This window comes from Ammospiza caudacuta, chromosome Z (genome assembly GCF_027887145.1).
Source record: "Ammospiza caudacuta isolate bAmmCau1 chromosome Z, bAmmCau1.pri, whole genome shotgun sequence".
Taxonomy (NCBI): domain Eukaryota; kingdom Metazoa; phylum Chordata; class Aves; order Passeriformes; family Passerellidae; genus Ammospiza; species Ammospiza caudacuta.
In genome coordinates, this window is record NC_080632.1 from 85,342,749 (window position 1) to 85,363,955 (window position 21,207).

Sequence of the window (21,207 nt, forward strand, 5' to 3'; positions counted from 1 at the left end):
ACAAGAAGGATGGGACTTCATAACGTAAAGCTGTAATTGTACAATTAACTCCAATGTGGAAATAGAGCAGAACTTACAAAAGTGAGAGACCTCATGACTGATCGTGCATTTTGTGACCATTTTGGTTCATCTTGGGTGTAGCTCTTGTACTCCCCAAAGTGTATCAATTGAGGCCTCCTAATAAATCCCTACTTTATTCTGTAGCTCTGTCTAGTCTCTGTTCTAGGTCAGCCTTCACAAGGCAGCAGGCTTTCCTGGGGATCTGCTTCATTGACAGAAAAGGTTCCAACACAGCTTCTTGGTTCTGATCCACACCATTGTTTTCAGAGGCAAAGTTAGGCATCAAAACTCACTACAGGACTTTCCATCTATGACCTTCTCTACAGATTTTCCCAGTCTCAAAAGAGACACATTTATTGTGACGACACCTGAACTTCAGAATCACTGGATGTATTGGGTTGAAAGGGACATTTAAAGCTCATCCTGTTCTACCTTCTGCCATGGACAGGGACACTTTCCACTATCCCAGGCTGATCCAAGCCCTGCCCAACCTGGCCTGGGACAATTTCAGGGATCCAGGGCCAGCCACAGCTCCTCTGGGCACCCTGGGCCAGGGCCTCATCGCCCTCAGTGTAAAAAAATTATTCCTTTTATCTAATGCAAGTCAACCTTCCCTCAGTTTAAACCTGTTATCCCTTGTCCTGTTGCAATACCAGTGATGCAGATCTCTGAAGCTGCTTCTTCAGAGGAGTCACAACCATCACATCAATAGCTGGGTCTCCAACCCTCTGCTACCAAGTGTCTCTGCCTGGTCACCTCCAGCACTCCAGCTCTGTACTGCACCAAATTCTTGCTAATTTTAAAAAAGAGTTTCCCAGGAAAACAATTGTTCCTTTTTCTTGGCTGCAAAATGTTTCCTCCAAAACGTCAGTGTGTATCTAGGCAATGTTTATTCCAATATCACTAACAGTTTGGAGGTTTATACATCAGAACACTCCTTGTGGTACAAAAATTCAGCTGTCCTGCTGTCCAAGGGGATGCTCACTATTGCATCAGCTGCAGAGTCCTCCCAGAACTTGTGTGCACTGAAGGCATGCCAGTTTGTGAAAAGATGTTTTCTACAGTTTTCACCTTACTAGCCTAATTTTGTTCTATTCTCCTGATGTGGGAACAATAAGACTCTGAATAAACATGTCAAAAATGTGCAAATCCCAGTGGCCATCAGGGGTTTTAAGACTTCTAGACCACTTAGATGCTTCCAAGGTCATAGCTATGGTACCAAGGCTTCTTTAAGACGTAGAGGAATATCAAGAAACACCTCACAGAAACATATTTTAAATAGTGCCCTGCTAGCCAAGTTTTATTGGCTTGAATTTTGGCTGCCACATAAATAAACAGTGCAAAGGAATAACATGATATAAAAAATATTTTTCACATTTGTTTGAACCTGAGTAACCTGTTGATCACATATTCACCCGCACATATTTTAAATCTTAGCAATGCATCCTATTTTTTTACAGGAAGGAGAAAAACTCTTTTACCACTGCATTGAAGGCTTCTAATGGCTGTGGTGGACATTGAGTAATTTCTCCAACTATGGGAAAACAAATACTCAATTTAAAGCAGAAAGAGGGAATATCAAGCCAAGAAGAAAATTAAGTTGAAATGAGTACGCAGGGCTGTACAAAAGCCAAGCAGGAAAAAAAAAAATTAGAAAAGTATTAATCTTCCCAGTGATGCTAAACATATCAGTTGTCTTTGAACTCTAAAATGCCTGTAAGACTCAGTTTTTAACTACAGCTATTAACGAGAGAACAGTCCCAAATTCCCTCAACTAGGAGACTGATCAGAAAGTCAAATGCTCACTTCTGTTTACAAGGCCCAAGCATCTGCCCAGATTTCCTTCAAGTCTCCCATCAAGTTTCTGGCCCAACATCACAGGGAAAAAAAATTGTTGCTAGATGTGTCTATTTTTGGTGTGTTTATGAAAATAAATATTCAGGATTGTGCTGTTAAAGGAAGACTGAACATAAGTCTTCATTAAGATCCACTTCAATCTATGGGCAAGCCATCAGCTCACCAATAGAGGCTTGGAAACCTCATCCAGGAGGTTAAACGACAGATGGGGCATTTTTTATGAGATCGGTTTTAACCTTGGTATTAAGTCTGAGGAAGGTTTTAATACCCTCTTAGGTCAATTCCACTACTGAAATCTGCATTGATTTGGTGAATCCTTCACAAATGCTGAAAAAGTTATCAATTTTTTGCATGTCTGAGGAACAAGAAAGATTTCAGGAGAATATCTTTAGCTTGGGGATCAAGAGCAGCATAAAGAAAAAATAATGTACTATGGAAGTGTAACCTGATTGTAAATAGAAGCACATCTGTAGAGATTTTAAATTGCCACACAGGTATTTAAATTGCCACAGGTATTTAAACACGGTGTTATTGTCACATTCATCCAGACTGTTATTTCTGCTACAAATCTTACATCCAAAATCAGCATAGCTCAGCTTTGCAATTTGTACTTGTTTGAAATACGGTGTACCAGATATTACTTCAAAATTCATATATTTGAATGAAAAAAAGATAGAGTTTTATTCATCATTGATTCAACTTTCGTTAGTTATTCTCACCAAAAATCAGGCTTACAAATGTTTTCACGTTTCAACAACTTCCAGTAATTATTTATTTCCCTATCTCCTGTTAGAAAATTTGGTATGTAGCCACATCATGGAGGGATTAAAACATTAGGATATTTGCACTGCTCTAATCTGATGAGTTACAAGTAATCCTTCACCTTGCAGCTGTTCCCACTCCAGGGGTACCAGGTGGCCCAGTGGGTGACAAGATGAGGACAGGCTGCTGAGCTGTGCCTCACCTGCTCTGCCCTCCCACTCTGCCATGGCTGCATCCAGCCAGCCTCACTAAACAGGGCCCTAAACAGTCGTGGTCCTAAACCAAACCTAAAGATTTTGCTAATAAAATAACATAGGGAAGGAAAAGGGGAAAGGGGAAAGGGGAAAGGGGAAAGGGGAAAGGGGACGGGGAAGGGGGAAGGGGGAAGGGGGAAGGGGGAAGGGGGAAGGGGGAAGGGGGAAGGGGGAAGGGGGAGGAGAGGAGAGGAGAGGAGAGGAGAGGAGAGGAGAGGAGAGGAGAGGAGAGGAGAGGAGAGGAGAGGAGAGGAGAGGAGAGGAGAGGAGAGGAGAGGAGAGGAGAGGAGAGGAGAGGAGAGGAGAGGAGAGGAGAGGAGAGGAGAGGAGAGGAGAGGAGAGGAGAGGAGAGGAGAGGAGAGGAGAGGAGAGGAGAGGAGAGGAGAGGAGAGGAGAGGAGAGGAGAGGAGAGGAGAGGAGAGGAGAGGAGAGGAGAGGAGAGGAGAGGAGAGGAGAGGAGAGGAGAGGAGAGGAGAGGAGAGGAGAGGAGAGGAGAGGAGAGGAGAGGAGAGGAGAGGAGAGGAGAGGAGAGGAGAGGAGAGGAGAGGAGAGGAGAGGAGAGGAGAGGAGAGGAGAGGCTCAAGCCAATTACAAAAGTCAAAGCATGAGAGCTGCTGGCACATGAGCTATGCCAGCAGAGCTCCCTGCAGCAGCCAAAGGCACAGAGGGAGCTTGGTGCCTACCTTGATGCCAACGTTAACACATTCTGCATCCAGGATGTTGAGGATCCGTGAGGTGAGCCCATCCCCTTTGTCTCTGGCCAGCCAGCACTTGCAGACAAAGTTGTACATGATGCCTTTGGTGGGCACGACAATGGTGAGCTCTTCCATCATCCAGCAGCTCTCGGGGGTAGCACCATCATGCCCCACCTGTGAGGGACAGAGAGAAAACTCCTCCTGGTAAAGGGGATTTCTCTGGGAGGGGGTGATTCACCTGGAAATGAGGGACTCAGAGGCTGTGTACACCCTCACAGCAAACCATTCCTCACGGGAATGGAGGAAAATGGTGCCATTGCCATGGGCAAGGGAGCTCAGGCCATCAGCTGCTATGCATGAGGGAAGGCCAGTCTCAGAAAAAAGGCAAGGAAGACTGGACTGACCTACATGGAAACATGTCCAGCCTCTTGTCACTCTGCTCCTGCCCCATTGATCTCTATAGGCTCATTTTCACTTGGCAGCAGACACACTTCTCCACCTTTACAAGCCTTTCCACTTCTGTCACTACACTTGGAAGTGATTATTCAAAGCTTTATAGCCAAGAGGAAAGACGCTCAGCAAACACCCACGTGTATTATTACAAGCACTTCCCTCACAAATCCACATAACAGTGAACTGAATGTATGAGGCTGTTTCTCTGCTTCCCATCCCCTTGGAGTGCAAAAGCTCTGTCTTTGTACAGGAGACAACAGATGGAGTTACATCTGTAGCTGGTTGATTTTCAAGGACCACCTCCTCCAGCCTCAAGAATGATCTGTCCTGGAGACCAGGAAGGCACATAAGGGTGGCCACAAGCCTGCATGGATTAACAAGGAGCTCCTGAAAAAATTTAAGTGGAAAGAGGAAGAATACTAGAGGTGGCAGCAGGGGCAGATATCCTGCAGAAATACAGAGACAGTGCAGGAATGAGTTAATGATGAAATCCAGAGCCCACCTGGAACTGAATCAGCCAAAACCCAGGGTTCCTGTAGGTATATCAGCAGCAAAACAATGTTGACAGTGTAAATCTCTCCAAGAACCTACATGTGTCTCTCTAAAAGAAGGTAGGGAATTCAACCTGGGGCAGACTTGGAAGCAAAATTATGTATCGAAGTTAATGTATCAACCTTGGTCAGTCATTCCAATGAGCTATCTGTCCATAAAAGACCTAACTGCACTTAATTATTTTCAGAGAAAATGTTGTTTCTGTCATTTCCAGGAAAATGAGGTCCTTAATCCAAATACCTCACTGGTTTTTGTTTTTAAATTATTAGGATATTTAGGGAGGCTCAGAAAGCAATTTTTAATAACAGATTCATCTAGGGTGATATATCTGTGGTAACTATTTTTTTCCCAAAAACAAGTGATCTTTTCTGTCTGACGGTCTCAGCCATCACTGCTATTAGGAGTATTATTGCTGTACTAATGTCTGTGCAGCTGCAGAAAATTAGAGCTAACCACTAGGGAAATTCAACTCTACAATGGATGCATTAATCCTCGGATTCTTGGGGTGTGAGGTGAATGGGAATATAACATTTGCCTTCCCATTCCCTCCCTGCCAGCTTGGCTGAGCCCAAAGTCAGTGTCTTAGTGCAGCTCTGGTGCAGGATGGCATGGATGTGGTAGTGGGAAAAGTTCAGGGCCATGGTTCTGCAGTGACAAAGCGGCTGGAGGAAAAATCCTAATAAGCCTCATAAAATTAGCTGGTCTTTTGGGTTCATTGCACACCCCCACCTGCTCACATCATAGAATCATAAAGGACTTGAAAGCCCATCTCATTCTAACCCTGCTGCCATGGGCAGGGACACCTTCCACTATCCAGGCTGCTCCAAGCCCCATTCAGCCTACCCTTGAACAATTCCATGATGGGATATCCATCTTTGCACAGCTTCTCTGTGAAAAGTTTCTTTCCAAGACCTTGCTAGCTGCCACATCTTCACAGCAAACTTAAACTTCTTTGGTATCAGTGACAGCCAGAAGGAAACAACCTGTGCATCCAGCTGCCTTGGAGAACCTGTGCACTAACAACTTTCCAAGGACCTCAAGAAAAATGTAAATTCTGGGACAAATTCAGTCTGTGCCAGCCAAGACTTCCCTGTGGCTGGACTTCAGGAGCAGAGCACCAGGATTTGAGTTTCAGTTCCAGGTAGATCTTCAGACAGACCATGCCAATGGAGTGAATAATGCCAAGCCATGGCCACACCAGCAGCATAGCCTGGATGTGGCATATCAATATCACAGCAAGTGGGTTGGGCTGAGATGTTTGAGCTAAATTAGAGTGACAGAATTTCAAAGACAGGTGGATCCTTACTTGGGCTGTTTGAAAACGTTCATACCTTGTTCCTCCTGTCTTTCTGGGGGAGGAGGGATTGCACTTCACTGAGACTGAGATTCACAGTGTATACTGGGCATCTCAGGATCACATAGAAACTGAGCACAATGGCAGAGGGAAAATCTGAGAGAATATTTGTGGAAAGAAGGTTCAGGGAATACTAGAGAGACCTGAGGGTCAGGTCCCTAGTCCCTGAGGGACTGGACTTGCATTTGCAACATTTCAGTGTCCTTGATCTTCCTCTGTGTTCATGGTGGGGAGAGGCTTTGAACCAGAAGACGTTCGTGAAAACAAACCAATGCAGGACTCTCCTAGACATATCTATGTCTCCCTGCAGCAACAACAGCCTAGAAACAGAGATACTTTCATTCATGTGGAGAAGAAATACTCAAAATTACTTTGAAAACACAGTATAAAGTGTCTACACCAAATAACTTGTGTTTTTTGTTTTCATGTCAGAGTGTCTATTAAAGTCCACCAGTAGTAAATATTATATTTGTAGGCTTACAAGACAGGAATAAATGTGGCCCTTTCAAATTACTTCATGTTCCACTGTTTCTGCTCTCAGTGGAGTGCATTTGTAGCAGGTGCATAATACCAAACCAGGAGTAGAATCACACTGCAAATCTCACCGCCCTGCTAAATGTACAGTCTGCTGCCTGGGTTGTACAGAGGGCTCCTGGAAACTTAATCCTCATACTCTGCTGTTTTCACATGGTAACTCACACTCAGAACTTTTCACCTTCCACACAAACAGACAAATGCCAAACCCAAGAACGAACTGTTCCTCACTTTTCCCCAAGTAGATAACTAGCAATTTTCTGCAATGTCCCCGAACACTGCAATTTTCTAGAAGGAAAATGCGGGCTGGTGCCATGGCAACCACGGCAGACTAGCACATCAATGTCATCCCTGGGACACGGGTCCAAAAGAGGGGACCTTCCAAGCTGAGGGCACTGTGTGAGGGAAGGCAGAAGGCCAGGAGCAGGTGGCTCCTTCAGCTGTGAGCTGGGGAGTCACAAACCAGAAGGGAACAGGGAGCCAGGGGTGAGGCAGCAGGCTGGTGAGATCACTCAGTACAGGGGTGAAAGAGTGCACAGGAACATCACCAGCCTGAAAGATATATGTTATTTCTTTTCCTAGCTCTCTACATTTTATTTGCAACCTCTTATCTTCTTTCCCATTTGTATTCCTTTTCAAATTAATTTTTGCCTTGCTTCTGCCTATTTCAAAGCGTCTTCTCCTACTTCTTTTTTCTACCCATTCCCTACCCTATTCACTGTATCTTTTCCAGCATCCCTTTATATTTCTTTCTTCAGGTTGTTCTTCCTGTCTCTCTGACCCTGAGGGTGACACTGTTATTTTCCTCCCTCTCTGTCCCACTCCCTGGCTGTTTCCCTGTGTGCACAATGTGGAAGAGAAGGATTGATGCACTTGCTTCACTATAAAAAGTTTGACCTCGAGATGGGCCAGACAGAAAGTGCCACTGATACAAAATAACTGGGAGTGCATTAAGAAAATGGCTTGATAATAAACTCAAATCTGATACAGAGATTTCTCAAGATGTCAGAATTCATTGCTTGAGTGAAAGTCAGTGTGAGTGACAGTCCCTCAGCTGCAACAGCAGTACATACAGATGCAAGGATTTTCTCATTAGTTAGGATTTCTCTTTCTTTCTTGTCTCTTTGCCATTATACAGGCACACACATCAACAGATAGGATTACTTCCACAAAGGGATGTGGTAAAAACAAAATTAAATAGGCTCCTAGAATCCTCAAGTGCTGTGGGTTTCAGTACTTGAGGGGCTGGAGCAAGATTTAAGGAGGTGGAACTGCCATATGAAACAAGAATGATGTACACAAACGCTCTGGAATATTCATGCCAAGTTTAAGCCTGGTGATGGAAAGTCTATGCAAATTGTGTCTCCCTGAGCCATAACAGAAAAAATGGTTCCTGTACCGAAATCTGTTTGAGCACATTACTTACAAATTATGATTAATTTTCTTCTCTAAGTCTGTGTCCTCCAAGCTGTGAAAACAATTTTCCTGTTTATCTGGGAAATTATACAAGATGTGTTTCTCACAATTTATGAAACCCTATTGGAAGTAGTGAAAAAAATCAACTAGTAAAAAAGACCAATGAAGAATTGCATCCTGGGAAGCTTTACTGCATCTGGCAATAGCAGGGATTGAGTAAGAAAAAGCAGTGCCAGGGATGGGGCAAAACAGGGATGTGTTATAACTTCTTTATAATTCACAATTCTCTTCCGCTTCACGAGGATCCTGGTTTTATGCAAAGTAAAGCATACTTATTTACAGATTCAGAGGCATGCAAAATCTCATCAGCAAAGTCTTGTTTACATTCTTTCTAGACCCAAGAGCCTTTCCTCCACTGCTAAGAATAACAGAACCACGTGCTTTATTTGGCCACGTATTTCATACGCCTCCGGCGCTTGCGCTGCGTTCACAACATACCTCCACTTTTTTGATCTCCCCAACATCTAGGCCCCAAACTGAAAATTTCTCCACAGAGCCATCTGCAAATTCGTCCTTTCCTTCTGGGAGATCCAGCCACAGCCTCTCAGTCCGCAGCTTCTGTGGGCCCATGATGATGATGAACACGCGGCTGTCGGTGCTGGAGTCGTACTCCGTGCCCGTCGTGACGGTGATGTGGTACGGGATCACTGCCACACAGAGAGAGGTTTGCTCATCACAAAACCCACACACATATGCACTTCTATGAGACTTGAGAAAACCCATCCCATCAGAGGGAGCAGCTGTGCGTGCCAAATAGGTTCACATCCCATTGAATTCATTTGGAGAAGTGATAACATCATGCTTTGTTGGGCCACAAGTGTGCTTTGGAGACCACTTTCCCATAGCGTGCTTGGGACTGAATTCTGCAAGGGTTAATTTCCCCAGACAACCCTACTGGCTTCAAGAAGGCTGTAAGTCCAGATTTCTCCCTATATGCACGACAGAACAGCAGAAGGTCTGAACCCTTATTGACACCAAGAGACCTTCCTGAAGATGAGTCTGAGCACCTAAATCTTAAACAGGCTATTAGGCTAAAGTGATCTTACACTCCCCATTCAATAAAGACAAATAAATCTGTGCTGACTCCAAGGTAAGCCATCACTGACTGAATGTCCCAGAACAACCACAAATGCTCTCCTTTGTGCTTCATTCAAGGATTGCTGTGATCTATGGGGCAGCTCACGGTTTCAGCATCCCCGTACAAACCCAGACAGAAGAGAACAGTTCATTGTATTAAAGGTAAGTCGCTCAATATGTCTGTGTGTTGCATAACCATTTTGGTTGGGGGGAAAACCTTCAGGGCAAGGCTTGGTAAAAGAGGAGGTGGTTTTTCTGTGGTTTTCAGAAATTTCAGTTCAGCTGTTAAAAGGGAGGAAGTGCCAGACTGCTTTTCAAAGGCTTTCCAAAAGCTCATTTGGGTAAGCCGAGCAGGCGGTGCAGAATTGGTCGCTGAATACTCGTTTGATTTCTCAGAACATTTGTGCAGGGCTGTTCAAACAGTTCTGACAAGACTCAGAGCTCTGAAACTTGCTTCGTCACAGACTGGAAGCAGCCTGGCTTCATCATCACTCTTCTGATTAAAAATAAAAAAGTTTGTAAGTTGACAAAAAAAAATTTGGCTGGTTTTCAAATTACCCAAGATTGACATCTAATTTTGCTTTATGATGACTAGCAACATTTTTGAGGTGGGGTTTGTACTAGAAAATATGTATACTTCACATCAGACTCAGAATACTTTTACAACATCAGAGAAGGCATAAATTCATGCTGAACAAATCTGTCCTTACCTCTGGACAGAGCAGAACCCAAAAAGATTCGTTCAGCTCCAATTTGAGGATTTTATGTACCAACATAAAATGAGATGATGATTAGGCAAGATTTATTCTCCCATTTGTGGTATAATTTACATTCTAGTGGGTATATCACCACAATGATGCATTTAGCAGGAAAGGGGTTTAGTTGTAGTCAAGGTAGATTTTATAAGAATATATTAAGGGGTCATGTTTAGGACATCTCCAGACTTTAAAATAAAGTATATTTTGAATAGGGACATTTTCTTCCATATGGGTTTTGTCCTGTTCTGCTGTGACAGACTAGGTTCAGAGAACTACCAGCATTTCTAGGTGATCCTTAACCCAAGGTACTTGAAGCACCTATAAAAAAGAAATGAGAACTTTGAGTAGCTATAATTTCCCACTTTAAATAATGGACACAGAGATCCAGAGTAGCTTACTATCAGAAGGCAGGAAACATCCTTTGCTGTTCTTTCCTCTGAAAACTGGAAAAATGGATCCCTAAATTAGTTTATCTTCCCTCTCTGTTCTCTCCCCCTTTATCTGGGACTCCTATTACCCCTTTTTCAAACACAGGAGAAAGCAAAACCTGCAGCAAACGGCCACAGCAGGACACCCCAGGTCCTCCAGCCCATCTCCCCTTGTCCTTGAGTGCCAGCACAGGGTTCAGGCTGCTTGAGGCCATGTGTTCCCTTCTCAGGAGTGTGGGTTTCCTTAGGGATCCATCCATGCCATCTCCAGCATGGGAGAAGGTTCCCAGTTCAGATTCCAGCTGCATCCTAGCCAAGAGGACTTTTCCCTGAGCTCCATCCTCACATCCTGCACCTCCTGCCCCTCGGAGGCATTTGCCAGATTGATCTCAGCACAGTCAGGACTGGGCTGAGTGACAAAATTCCCTCCCTTTCCCAGCCAAATCCCTGTTCCATAGTGAGCCAGCTGAGCTGGCTTCTTATCCCACTGGGAAGATGGCTGCCTGGCTCACCCAGTCCATCTTATCCGACATTCCTTCAGGAAATCTGACATTCCTTCAGGAAGCAGCTTCCTTAACGAGGCCATGCCACTGAGCAGAGATAGTGGTGATGACAGGCTCCAGGGCTCAGGGGAACAAGGACCCTGGCACAATGAGGACAATGGGAACTGCTCTCCTAGCTCTGCTGGAGAGGAGCTCTCCTGGGAAATGATGATATTTCACCCATTATTTGTGAAACTACACGCGATGTCAACGTGGCAGATGTTATCCATTGTCACTGCACAGAAGTAATATCAGAGGGAACATGGAAATAACTTTTTTTTTTTATTTGAACACAATGTGGGATTGCAAAAGAAGGACTGCCCCAAGACACATGGGTTGCAGGCCAGGTTTAGCAATGTGCAGCATTAAATCTGTCTCCAAGTGAAAGGTGTGGGATGTGCAACCCAGGTATCACACCTCAAGCTACTGGGCATCAGAGGAGCTGCAAACCATCCCTGTGACCACCTCTGGGCTCTGTGTGAGTCCCCCTGGAGAGCTATCTTTAGCTCCTAAGGAAAATGACATAATTTTCACTTCATTTACCATGGAAGCTTAAGATAAATTTAATCATTTTGCACTTGCTGTGGATTAAAAGCACATAGACAGACAGTAACTGTGATGCAGCTGCTGCTCAGTCAATAAAACATAGTATTGTAATCACACATCTAAAATCTTAATCTAAAGCTAAAAGGCCTCGTGTAGGATATCAAAGAGCTGTGGTTTCAATTTAGCTCTTAAGACATTGTCCTGGAATGCCGAGGTAGTCATAAAAAGGGTATCTAAATCATGGAATCATAGAAAAGCAAGGTTGGAAGGGTCCTTGAAGTTCATCTCATTCCAAGTCCCCTGCCATGGGCAGGGACACTCTCCACTAGACCCACAGGACAGCTGTTGTGATGCACACTATGTGTGGCAAGGAAAAAGAAACCTAAACCAGTTCTAAAAATAAATCAGATTTAAATTCAAATTAAATAACATTTCATCTTGAAACATCATCTCAATTGAGTCAAACAAACAGTTTGGAAACACTTGATTTTCTGTGAATTTCATGACTTATCCCACTGTTGAGGTCAGAGAGCTGCAGGAAAAGCAGCAAACACAGGAACACAAGTCCTGATCCAGCCTTTCCCAAAGCAGTCACAGCACAAAGAAAGAGAAGTAATTGTTCTGCCTCTCCTGGCTCTTCAGCAGGATGAACACAACCTCTTAAGCACTGCAAACACAGAAATACAAGTCCTAATCCAGCCTTTCCCAAAGCAGTCACAGCACAAGGGAAGAGAAGTAATTGTTCTGCCTCTCCTGGCTCTTCAGTGGGATGAATGCAGCTTCTTAAGCACTGAAAGCCAGGAGCACAGGGGTGCATGCAACCAAACACCCAGGCACTGCCACTCACGTGAGCCTTCCTCTGCTGCCTTGACCAGGTTGGACTTTTTGGGCTCCTTTGTGTTGGCATTGCTGTCCTGGCTGGACACACTGAGCGAGGCTCCATCCAGGCTGTTACGCTCACCATTGTAGCTCTGGGTGGGGAATGGTTGGGAAAATAATGAGGCTGAACTCTCGTGGTGTCCCCTGTTTCCTTGTGCCTCCAAGAACATGAGAAGAAATGCCTCTAGTCCCCCAGGTACCTTTTTGGTCAGTGTAGCTTGAATAAATGTGACTTGTATTGTACTGGTGGATTTTCATTTACTTCATTGGTAACCCTGGCAGGCCGTTTTGGATGTGTGTTACATTAAAAGAAAATATAACAGACATAAGATTCTTGTGAGTTGTGACCTTTTCTGTGCTGCCTGTCTGAAATTGTCTGAGGTTGTCTGAAATTCAGATCAATGGAGCAGTGCCAGAGCTCATAGGATCACAGAAGGGACCTTAAATGTCATCTTGCTCCAACTCCCCATCGGCAGGGACACCTTCAACTATCCCAGGTCGCTCCAAGCCCCATCCAACCTGGCCTTGGACACTGCCAGGGATCCAGGGACAGCCACAGCTGCTCTGGGCATCCACAGGGCCTCCCCATCCTCACAGGGAAGAATTTTTTCTAATATGAAATCTAAACCATCTCTCTTTCAATCTGAACCCATACCCCTCCTGTCCCATCACTCCAGGCCCTTTTAAATTGTCTCTCTCCATTTTTCTTGTCATCTCTCTTCAGGCACTGGAAGGCTGCAGTTGGGTCACCCCAAAGCTGCCTCTTCTCAGGCTGAACAGTCCCAATTCTCTCAGCAGAGCTGCTCCATCCCTCTGATCACGTTGGTGCCTCTGAATTCCCTGCAGCAGCTCCAGCTCCTTGTGCTGCTGGAGCCAGGGCTGGGGCAGCTCTGCAGGTGGGCTCTCACCTGAGCCCAGGGGCACAGGGGCAGGATCCCCCTGCCCTGCTGCCCACGCTGGGGATCAGCCCAGGGCAGGGGGTTCAGCCTGGGGCAGGCCCAGCTCTCACCCACAGCACCCCCAGCTCCTTCTCCCAGGGCTGCTCATTAGGTACAGGTCAAATATCACAAGAGGCAGAGTACTGCAAACCTGAGTGATGGGAAACACTGGCTGTGTTTGAAGAGTTACTAACAATGCATTTGGTGTCATTGTCTAACAAATGTGAGGCTTTTGTAAAAAAAATAGATGTGAGGCTAATGTCAAATAATTATTTGACAGTGTGAGGCACACTGTCAAATAACATAAAAAAATTGAGTGATTAGTTTTTCCTCATTATGAATTGATATAAGCAACAGAGTAAGGCTGTCCAGAAGCACTGACAGGGTTGTGTGCTGCAGTTTTATGAGGCAGCATAAGGCAACACTCATCCATGGTGTAACTCCTCTTACATCCACTCTGCTGCCTTCAGGATGAGTCCAGGACAATTCCATTGATGATCACTTTAGTGGTAACCATCACTTACAGCGCACTTTGCAAAGTGGACTCCTTAAATAAAATGAACTTATAATCAGCTGCTTTATTATGTCTCACTGTATAGAAGTAAGAGAAGTCTATTAATCTTGTTTGCTAATTTTAATTAGAGCATGTACCTCGAATTCTAATTAGCTGCACTAGGCTGATAAGCAATGGAGAGCGTGCAAGTAGAAAGGACACTTCAGTGAAAAACATTTGGTGCTTTGAGTGGTAGCAGAGGGACCTGGCTTTTATGTCAGGCAGTGGTGGAATGGGGATCTGAAAAGAAATAAATCACCCAGTCCAAGTGAGGATGAAGTGAATGGACCCACCACTCTGGTTGGAGGACTTTGAATAGTGAGACCAACTAATCACCTGCTTTGTGGGCATGGCAAGGACAGCAGCAGGGAAATGCTGTGTATCAGCAAGGTAGCGAACTCTCATCTGAAGGGTTTCTTACTTTCACTCCTTGATTTTTCTGCTGAAATTGCAAATTACAGAGCTAGTGATAATGGGCTGAGAGTGGCCTTAATTTCAGCCCTCATTTGAAAACCAGAAATTCATTTTGGATAAGCCAAACGCCCTCTGAGTCCCTAATGAGCTGCCTTGGACTTCCACCAGATATTCAAGAATTTTATTTTTATGAGAGTTTTATTTTTTATGGAATCTGCTGTGAGCCATAACTGTACCTGCTCATAAAGTGTCCGCTCTATCTTTTTGTCCTCTTTCTTTTTAGAGAGCCAGCGCTCGCACAGGAAAACGAACGACTCCTCTGTGGTTTCATCCAGGATCTCCACTTTCTCCAGAAACCAGTCAGGGCTGATCATGCTATTGTCATGGCGAATCTTGATCTTGTATATGATGCCAAGGTCAACAGCCTGTATGGTGAATGTGTCCTCCTGCAGGGTGTTCAAGAGCAGTGGATTCTGTTAACAAAACTCTCAACAGACCATCTACTAGGAAAAAGGCACAAAAAGGAGGCTACAGAACACATATGTTTAAATTCCATATTGCTGGATGGCATTTGGCTAAAAGCTTTGCAGAAGCCTACTAAGGCATATCTGTAAGCTAAAACTGTTCTTCAGGGAAATGCTTTAAAGCCTGCTTCTGCTAGGAGGGGAGCTGCAAGAAACACCGCTTCTACAACCAGTTAGAATATTGAAATCCTGGGAGATTTTTAAGTAGACTTCCCTTTCTAATCCAGTTAGATTTGCATGAACAATCCAGATAAGTCAATCCTTGCCACCATTTTATCCAAGCAACCCATGGGTTGGCCACAGGACATCACTTTTGGTGTTACTTTCCCAGATACAGCTGAAGTTTAAGTCCCATCAATTTAACAAGTTTTGTGGTGAATTCCAGCATGTACTGTGTACATGCAAGTCAGTGGCACAGGGACTGTGGGAATCTGCAGCTCACAGCTCCAGCAGTTTCCATGACCAAGCTCATAATTTGTCCATCAATGACTTCATAGGAACATCTGCCTGTTTGCTGCAGTGCCTGTCAGCTGTAATACCCAGCTGACAACCCATACAAAGCATTTTAAGAGGTAATGAATGTGGTAAATGGAATCAATCAATTCATCCCTCATAGGAAAACTCAGCCTATAAAGGCAGTCATTGACTTGACAGATTGAAGACTGAGAAACGGAAAGTGTCATTAACCCTTCACATTTGTACCTGTCCTCTTTCAAACTTGTTGAAGTTTGTTTCGGATTTGCTGAGTTTTCTCTCCCCCATGTCCCCCATGTCTCCGTAGATATTTAGGAAGACATTGGCATCTGTCCCAGCACCGTAGATATCCCCAGTGAACACGCTGATCTTGTAGGTGTGAACTGCAGAAAGAAACAGAGCTGGTTTCTGGTCAGATGAAATATTAAGATCCTTGTTAGACACTGAATTTACCTAAGAAAATGTTCCCCAGGTTTTCTGCTCATCACTTGTAGAGGTATTAAACCCCATGTGGTTTTTCTTTGAGGTCTCCAATCCACAGCAAAGACATTTGCTGACTTTCCCTTTTCCAGCTAATCAATGCCTGTATGTTGCTTTGATCACACAGCTCATGGTTAAAAATGCAAAGAATCATTATGGCCATTATGGGATGGGAAGTCGATAGAGGTGAGGGAGCTCAGCACCTTCTCAGACAGAGGCTCCAGGGACACAGATCTGAGAACAAGCCACTCAGAGCTGTGAATCCTTAATACTCCATCTTCCATAAACAAAGACTGGGAATTCAGATGTGCAATTACTACAGGAGTTAATGGCATGTATCTCTACAAATTCCCCATACAGACAGAGAACAGGTTTCTGGGTCCTTTTGCTGAGAGAGTATTTAATTAAGGAAGGGCTGGAGCTGTGCTGTTTAAGTACCCTTTCTCTTTAGCTTGCTCAATGATGAGACAATAAAACCTCATCATGCCTTTAGTAATGTGCTTTACTAAACCTGTTAAATACTCCTATTTTTATTTTGGTACTCTTCTCCCAATTATATGGGGAAAACAAACAGTTACTGAAAGCATCCTCTCCAGGAAAACAGTGAGGGTCTGTACAAGTCTCTGATTACCCTGGTGGCATATGAGCCATGGAGAATGCCTCCCTGCAAATCCCAGGGCAATGCAAATGAGCAAGAGGCACAAAGTCTTAGTTAGAATTCTTTGTACGTTAACAGTGTTGAAGAAAATTGCTATATTGTCTTTTTCTTCTTTCACAGTAAGACAGACCCTATTCTGCTTCGTCATCCATGAAAGATTTCCATTGATTTCTCTGAGAAATGGATCAGAGAACATCCACCAGGATGATGTGCAGTGCTGGATTTTCTGGTTTGCCTCCTCACATTTGTCCTACAGAGTTCCAGCTCCATATTTGAGAGGCAGCTGCTAATTTAGTAATGAAGGAAGCAATGCATATTGTCTAATTAGTCAATGCATCCCTCCTTGGCCTTTGCTTGCTGGTTCTAGAGACCTTGAGGACTAAAACATAGCGTATTATTAAAAAAAGATGATCCTCAGAATACCACAAGCTGATTTTCCATCAGTGTCATTTACCCCATGTCACTGCCCAAGATGTATGAGGACTCACAGACATTGAGTGTCCCAGATATTTCATATCTAAAGCAGAAGTTCCCAAACTTAGCCCTAGCTCCATGCCAGGAGAAACTTTCAACAACCCAAACATTCTATTCCGTAGATTGTAAAACTTGTTTCAAGGCTTTGCCTTCAGAAGGAAAAGTGAGTCACGTAGATTAATTAACAAATGGTAACTGATCCAAGGTAAAGCAACAGAAATTAACAAGTTAAGGAAAATGTCATGCAGGCACCTAGATATCATAGGATCATTGAATCATCAATTTGTTTGGGTTGGAAGAGACCTTTAAAGGCCACCTTGTCCAACCCACCTGCCATGGGTAGTGACAACCTCCACAGGGAATAAACCTGGTTTATCAGAGCCTCCTCCAACCTGAGTTCAAATGTTTCCAGGAATGGCTCATCCACCACTACTCTGGGCCACCCTTGCCAGTTTTACCACTTAGTTATTGCTTTTAAAATTGTCTTTAAAATCAACTAAAGACAACTGATTTTAAAGACAATTTTAAAATCAATTACCAAATGGGAAAACTTAGTCTTTCCCACTTAGCTTGTAGGGAAACTGCAGGAAAAGAAATCTCTCATAAGCTACCAGGAAGAAGGACACCAGTCTTCCTTCCAGCAAGGCACCTCTTCCCTTGGCAATGGAAAACAATCCACATTAATTCCACCCTGACAATGTTCTACAGCAAATGCAAGTCAGACTCTGAAAGAAAAGAAGCAGTGACAGAACTTATTTTCTCAGTTGAATCATCTTGTTTCCAGATGCAAGAGCCAAGAATGAAAATGGCAGCTGAATTCCTTTTGTTCTGCTCAGGATGAGGAAGTCCATGACCTCTCTCAAGGACATAATGAGCTCTGGGTGAGAAAAGGAGATCCTTTTTCTAGAGGAAAAAGAGGTACAAGCAGCTGGCCATATGGTGACTTAGGGGTGAAATTTCAGTTCTTTTTCATTTGCTTCAGCTACCAGTAAAGCCAAACACCGAATGTCACCACTTTGTACGACAAAACTCAGAGCTGAACAAGAATTTTTTCTCCTCCTGGGAGGCACTTTAATGAGGTGAAGGTGGCTGCAGTGACCCAGGTTTTAAAGGTTATGCATGTGTACCTGAAGGGCAGCAGACAAAACTACTTTAGGAGGAAAGAGGAGCATTAATTAGACTCATAGGATGGGAAAGGAAGAGGCAGAGTGCACAGGACAGGTGAAATTGGGCAAATGTAAGAAGAGAGGTTAGCACAGCCTGGAAGACAAGAATTTTGTTAGGCATCAGAGGAGATATGGAAACTAGGGTGTGGAAGGGTGTCTGTGACAGGTTCTTAAAAGCCCCAGAGGAAAATAATGACATTATTGCACAGAAGTGGCTCAGTTGTGAGAGAGGCAGAGAACAGGAAGGGAAAGAGAACAGTGGTACCAGCATGGCACTGAACTACACATCCAAATGTTTTCCTTCAAAAAATCAGACAAGTCATCTCTACCTACTCCTAGGATTATATTACCTTCTAAAGGTTCTTCAACTTCTTCCTCTATTTGCTTGAGTGTCCCATCCTTCATGAGCTTTTCAGTAAAGATATCAGATGGCACCAGTTCCCTGACAGTCTCACCATCATCTTCAGACTTTGCAAGCCATCTTTCACATGGAAATGTGACAGTTTCCGAGCCCTGGAGTAAACATGACAGAGGAAATCTCTTCAAAACAACATGAACACACGTTAGCATTTCCCTTTGAAAACGCTCTGATGTGCAGGCAAGGATTTTCAACTCATGTATGTGTGCACGAGTGTGTAGAGGCAGACCTAAAAGAGTGCACAGAAATGCATTTCCTCCAGAGAGAGGACATCTGAGGGCTCTCAGAAGAAGCACTGAGCATGCAGCAGAAAACAGGATTCCCAGTGGGTGTGTGAGAATGGCTGCATGATCCAGCAGACCTCTGCCCTTCCCAGTATTGAAACTTGTAAATTCCTAACCAGGACTGCACCATTCCTGCTGAAGCTGTGCTTTACTGAGACTCTGCAATTCCTCTTCAACCCTTATTCAGGCAGCATTTTCTTTGAAGTCAGTAGGGCTTTTATTTTTTCCTTTTTTTTCCCTGAGCTCAATACTTCATGATTTTGCTGGTAATTCAGTGACTCAAGCTGGGTTCCAGGCAATTCCCATACATGCAATAAGAGGAGAAAAATAATGATTTAATTTTTGATCTTTTGTTTTGACTTCACTTTGGTGGAAACAAATATGATTTATATCATCAAACAGACAAAAACAATAGAACATGTGTTTTCCACTTGGTAAACAAAATTAATCCCAGACTATTCATTAAGAGCAGACTCCCATAAGGCCTCCCTTAAGATGGCAAGATGCAGGCAGCTTTTCTGCTGGGCACTCCAGGCTAAGACTCCATGAAGAGAGGAGCATGAGCCACCATGCAAGACACAGAGGCCACAAGTCTGAACAAAAAAAATAAAATAAAATAAAATAAGGAAGTTAGTTTTAATATCACAGTAAATAAATACAGAAAAAAGTCATTTTCTTTACTGACAAGCTCATAATTTATCTCTTACCCTTCACAGGGACTTTCTGCTCTTTTCAGAATACTGTGTGGCATCACTTTCATATATAGCATGCCAGTGGAGGTTAACAGCATCCCAGAGGGGTTTTTTGGGCTGGAGGGGACCTTAAAGATCATCTGGTTCCAAGGCCCCTGTCAGGGGCAGGGACACATTCCACTGTCCCAGGGTGCTCCAAGCCCTGTCCAGCCTGTCCTTGGACATTCCCAGGGATCCAGGGACAGCCACAGCTGCTCTGAGAAACCTGGGCATCCCCACCCTCACAGTCAAGAATTTATTTCTAATATCTAATACCCTGCCCTCTGTCAATCTGAAGCCATTTTCCCTTGTCCTGTCCCTCCATCTCTTGTCCAAAATCCCTCTCCAGCTCTCTTGTAGACACTCTTCATGAATAATTTCCACCTTAATTACCCTGCTGTGATTACTTACCAAGCCAATACAGGGCCCTTTCTTCACTACTTTCTCTATTTAAATATTAAATATTAATACACGGCAAGGGAAGGGAATAGATCTCACTGTAGCAGTCCTGAACATTGTTGTGACTGTGTGCTACAGCCTGGAACTGCAGGTCCTGCCCTCCCTGACACCATCAGTGGGGAGGAACAGCTTGTGCACGCAGGAGCAGATGAACACTCTGATCACAGCCAGCCTGGAGTGAGCAGGTCACAGCGTCACCACCCAGAGATGCCGGTCTGTGGGAGCAGAGCCCCTCCAAAGGGCTTGTGTGACTGCAGCAGAATCACGCTTGGAGTGCACACAGCCCAAATCCTCTGCTGCTAATGAGAGCCCATTTCTCCTCCCCTCTGCTGCTCCCCGCAGCGCTGCGGTTTAACCCCAGACAGAGATGTTTAACTCCAGGAGGAGGTTTGGAGCATGGCATACAAAATGGTGTCAAATGAAACCGGCAGCACTTCAGGTGATTTCACATCTTTTACTTTCAAGTATTATTTGTGCTACACAAGCAGGATGCAGTACCTAATAATTCCTGCCTCCTCGTTTCTGCACTGGCTGTCTGACCACTTCACCTGTATTATCTGACTGTACGCCGCGCTGATGAACAGTGCTTATCTCCACACCTGCAGGCTGGGAAGAGAGGGCTTTCCAGAACGATGCTTCAGAGCTGAAACTCTCTCCTCCTGATAGAGATCCCACTTCAGTCACATTTCTCACTGAAGCTTTCAACAGCTCCTGAACATTCATACTGCTGGCTGTATGGGCCGTTGATGCAAACACTGTTTATTTGGTAACAAGATATCTAGGGACTGGAGCGACAGCACAGTGGGGCATAATGCGCACTTACTGCAAGAGTTAATTATCTCATTATTGATAATCACCATGTCATTGCCACGGCTTTTATTGGGGTTTCCCTGTTAGTGATTGTATTAATATTTAAGCAATGTAAAGTGCCCTGGTTTATATTACCAACTATAAAATCCTCTTGCAGCCCTGAACAGAATTTGTTAGAGTCTGAGTCTGACCTAAGCTAGAAGCAGAGTATGATACTGAGCTAAAAGTCAGTGCTTTTCCCCTTCTCCAAGTTGTAACAAATGAAATATAATTATCAAATATAATTGGCATGCCAAGACTTTTTTTTCAGCACGCAACAATCCTAGTTTCCTACCCAAGTGCTTTCAATTTAATCTGAAAAGTTGCTGGCCTCATTTTTTCTTTTGCAGCTCTACAGATACATCTAGACACATCTTAGCAGTCTAATCAGGTAGCAGAGCTTTTAGAAGCACTGGCAGCATATTGCTATCCTGTGGCAGGTCATAATATCCTGCGGCTGATCAGCGGCATCATGCAGCGCTCTGCTTTCTTCTTTTTTTTTCCCATGCCATAATCAAAAGATCAGCAGAATTGTGAATCTCTCCATTCCCAAGTTGT

The 21,207-nt window shown here is 44.1% G+C and overlaps 1 protein-coding gene across 1 annotated transcript in view; it reads right to left on the minus strand.

Moving 5' to 3' along the window:
• Positions 1–21,207, minus strand: part of LOXHD1 (lipoxygenase homology PLAT domains 1) — a 79,757-nt gene that overhangs the window by 36,603 nt on the left and 21,947 nt on the right. The window contains exons 12-17 of the mRNA XM_058824078.1: positions 18,259–18,421; positions 15,359–15,513; positions 14,369–14,578; positions 12,196–12,319; positions 8,436–8,644; positions 3,617–3,802 (exon numbers count right to left, since the gene is read on the minus strand). Coding sequence (XP_058680061.1) covers positions 3,617–3,802; positions 8,436–8,644; positions 12,196–12,319; positions 14,369–14,578; positions 15,359–15,513; positions 18,259–18,421 — 1,047 coding nt within the window. The remainder of the gene's footprint in view (positions 1–3,616; positions 3,803–8,435; positions 8,645–12,195; positions 12,320–14,368; positions 14,579–15,358; positions 15,514–18,258; positions 18,422–21,207) is intronic.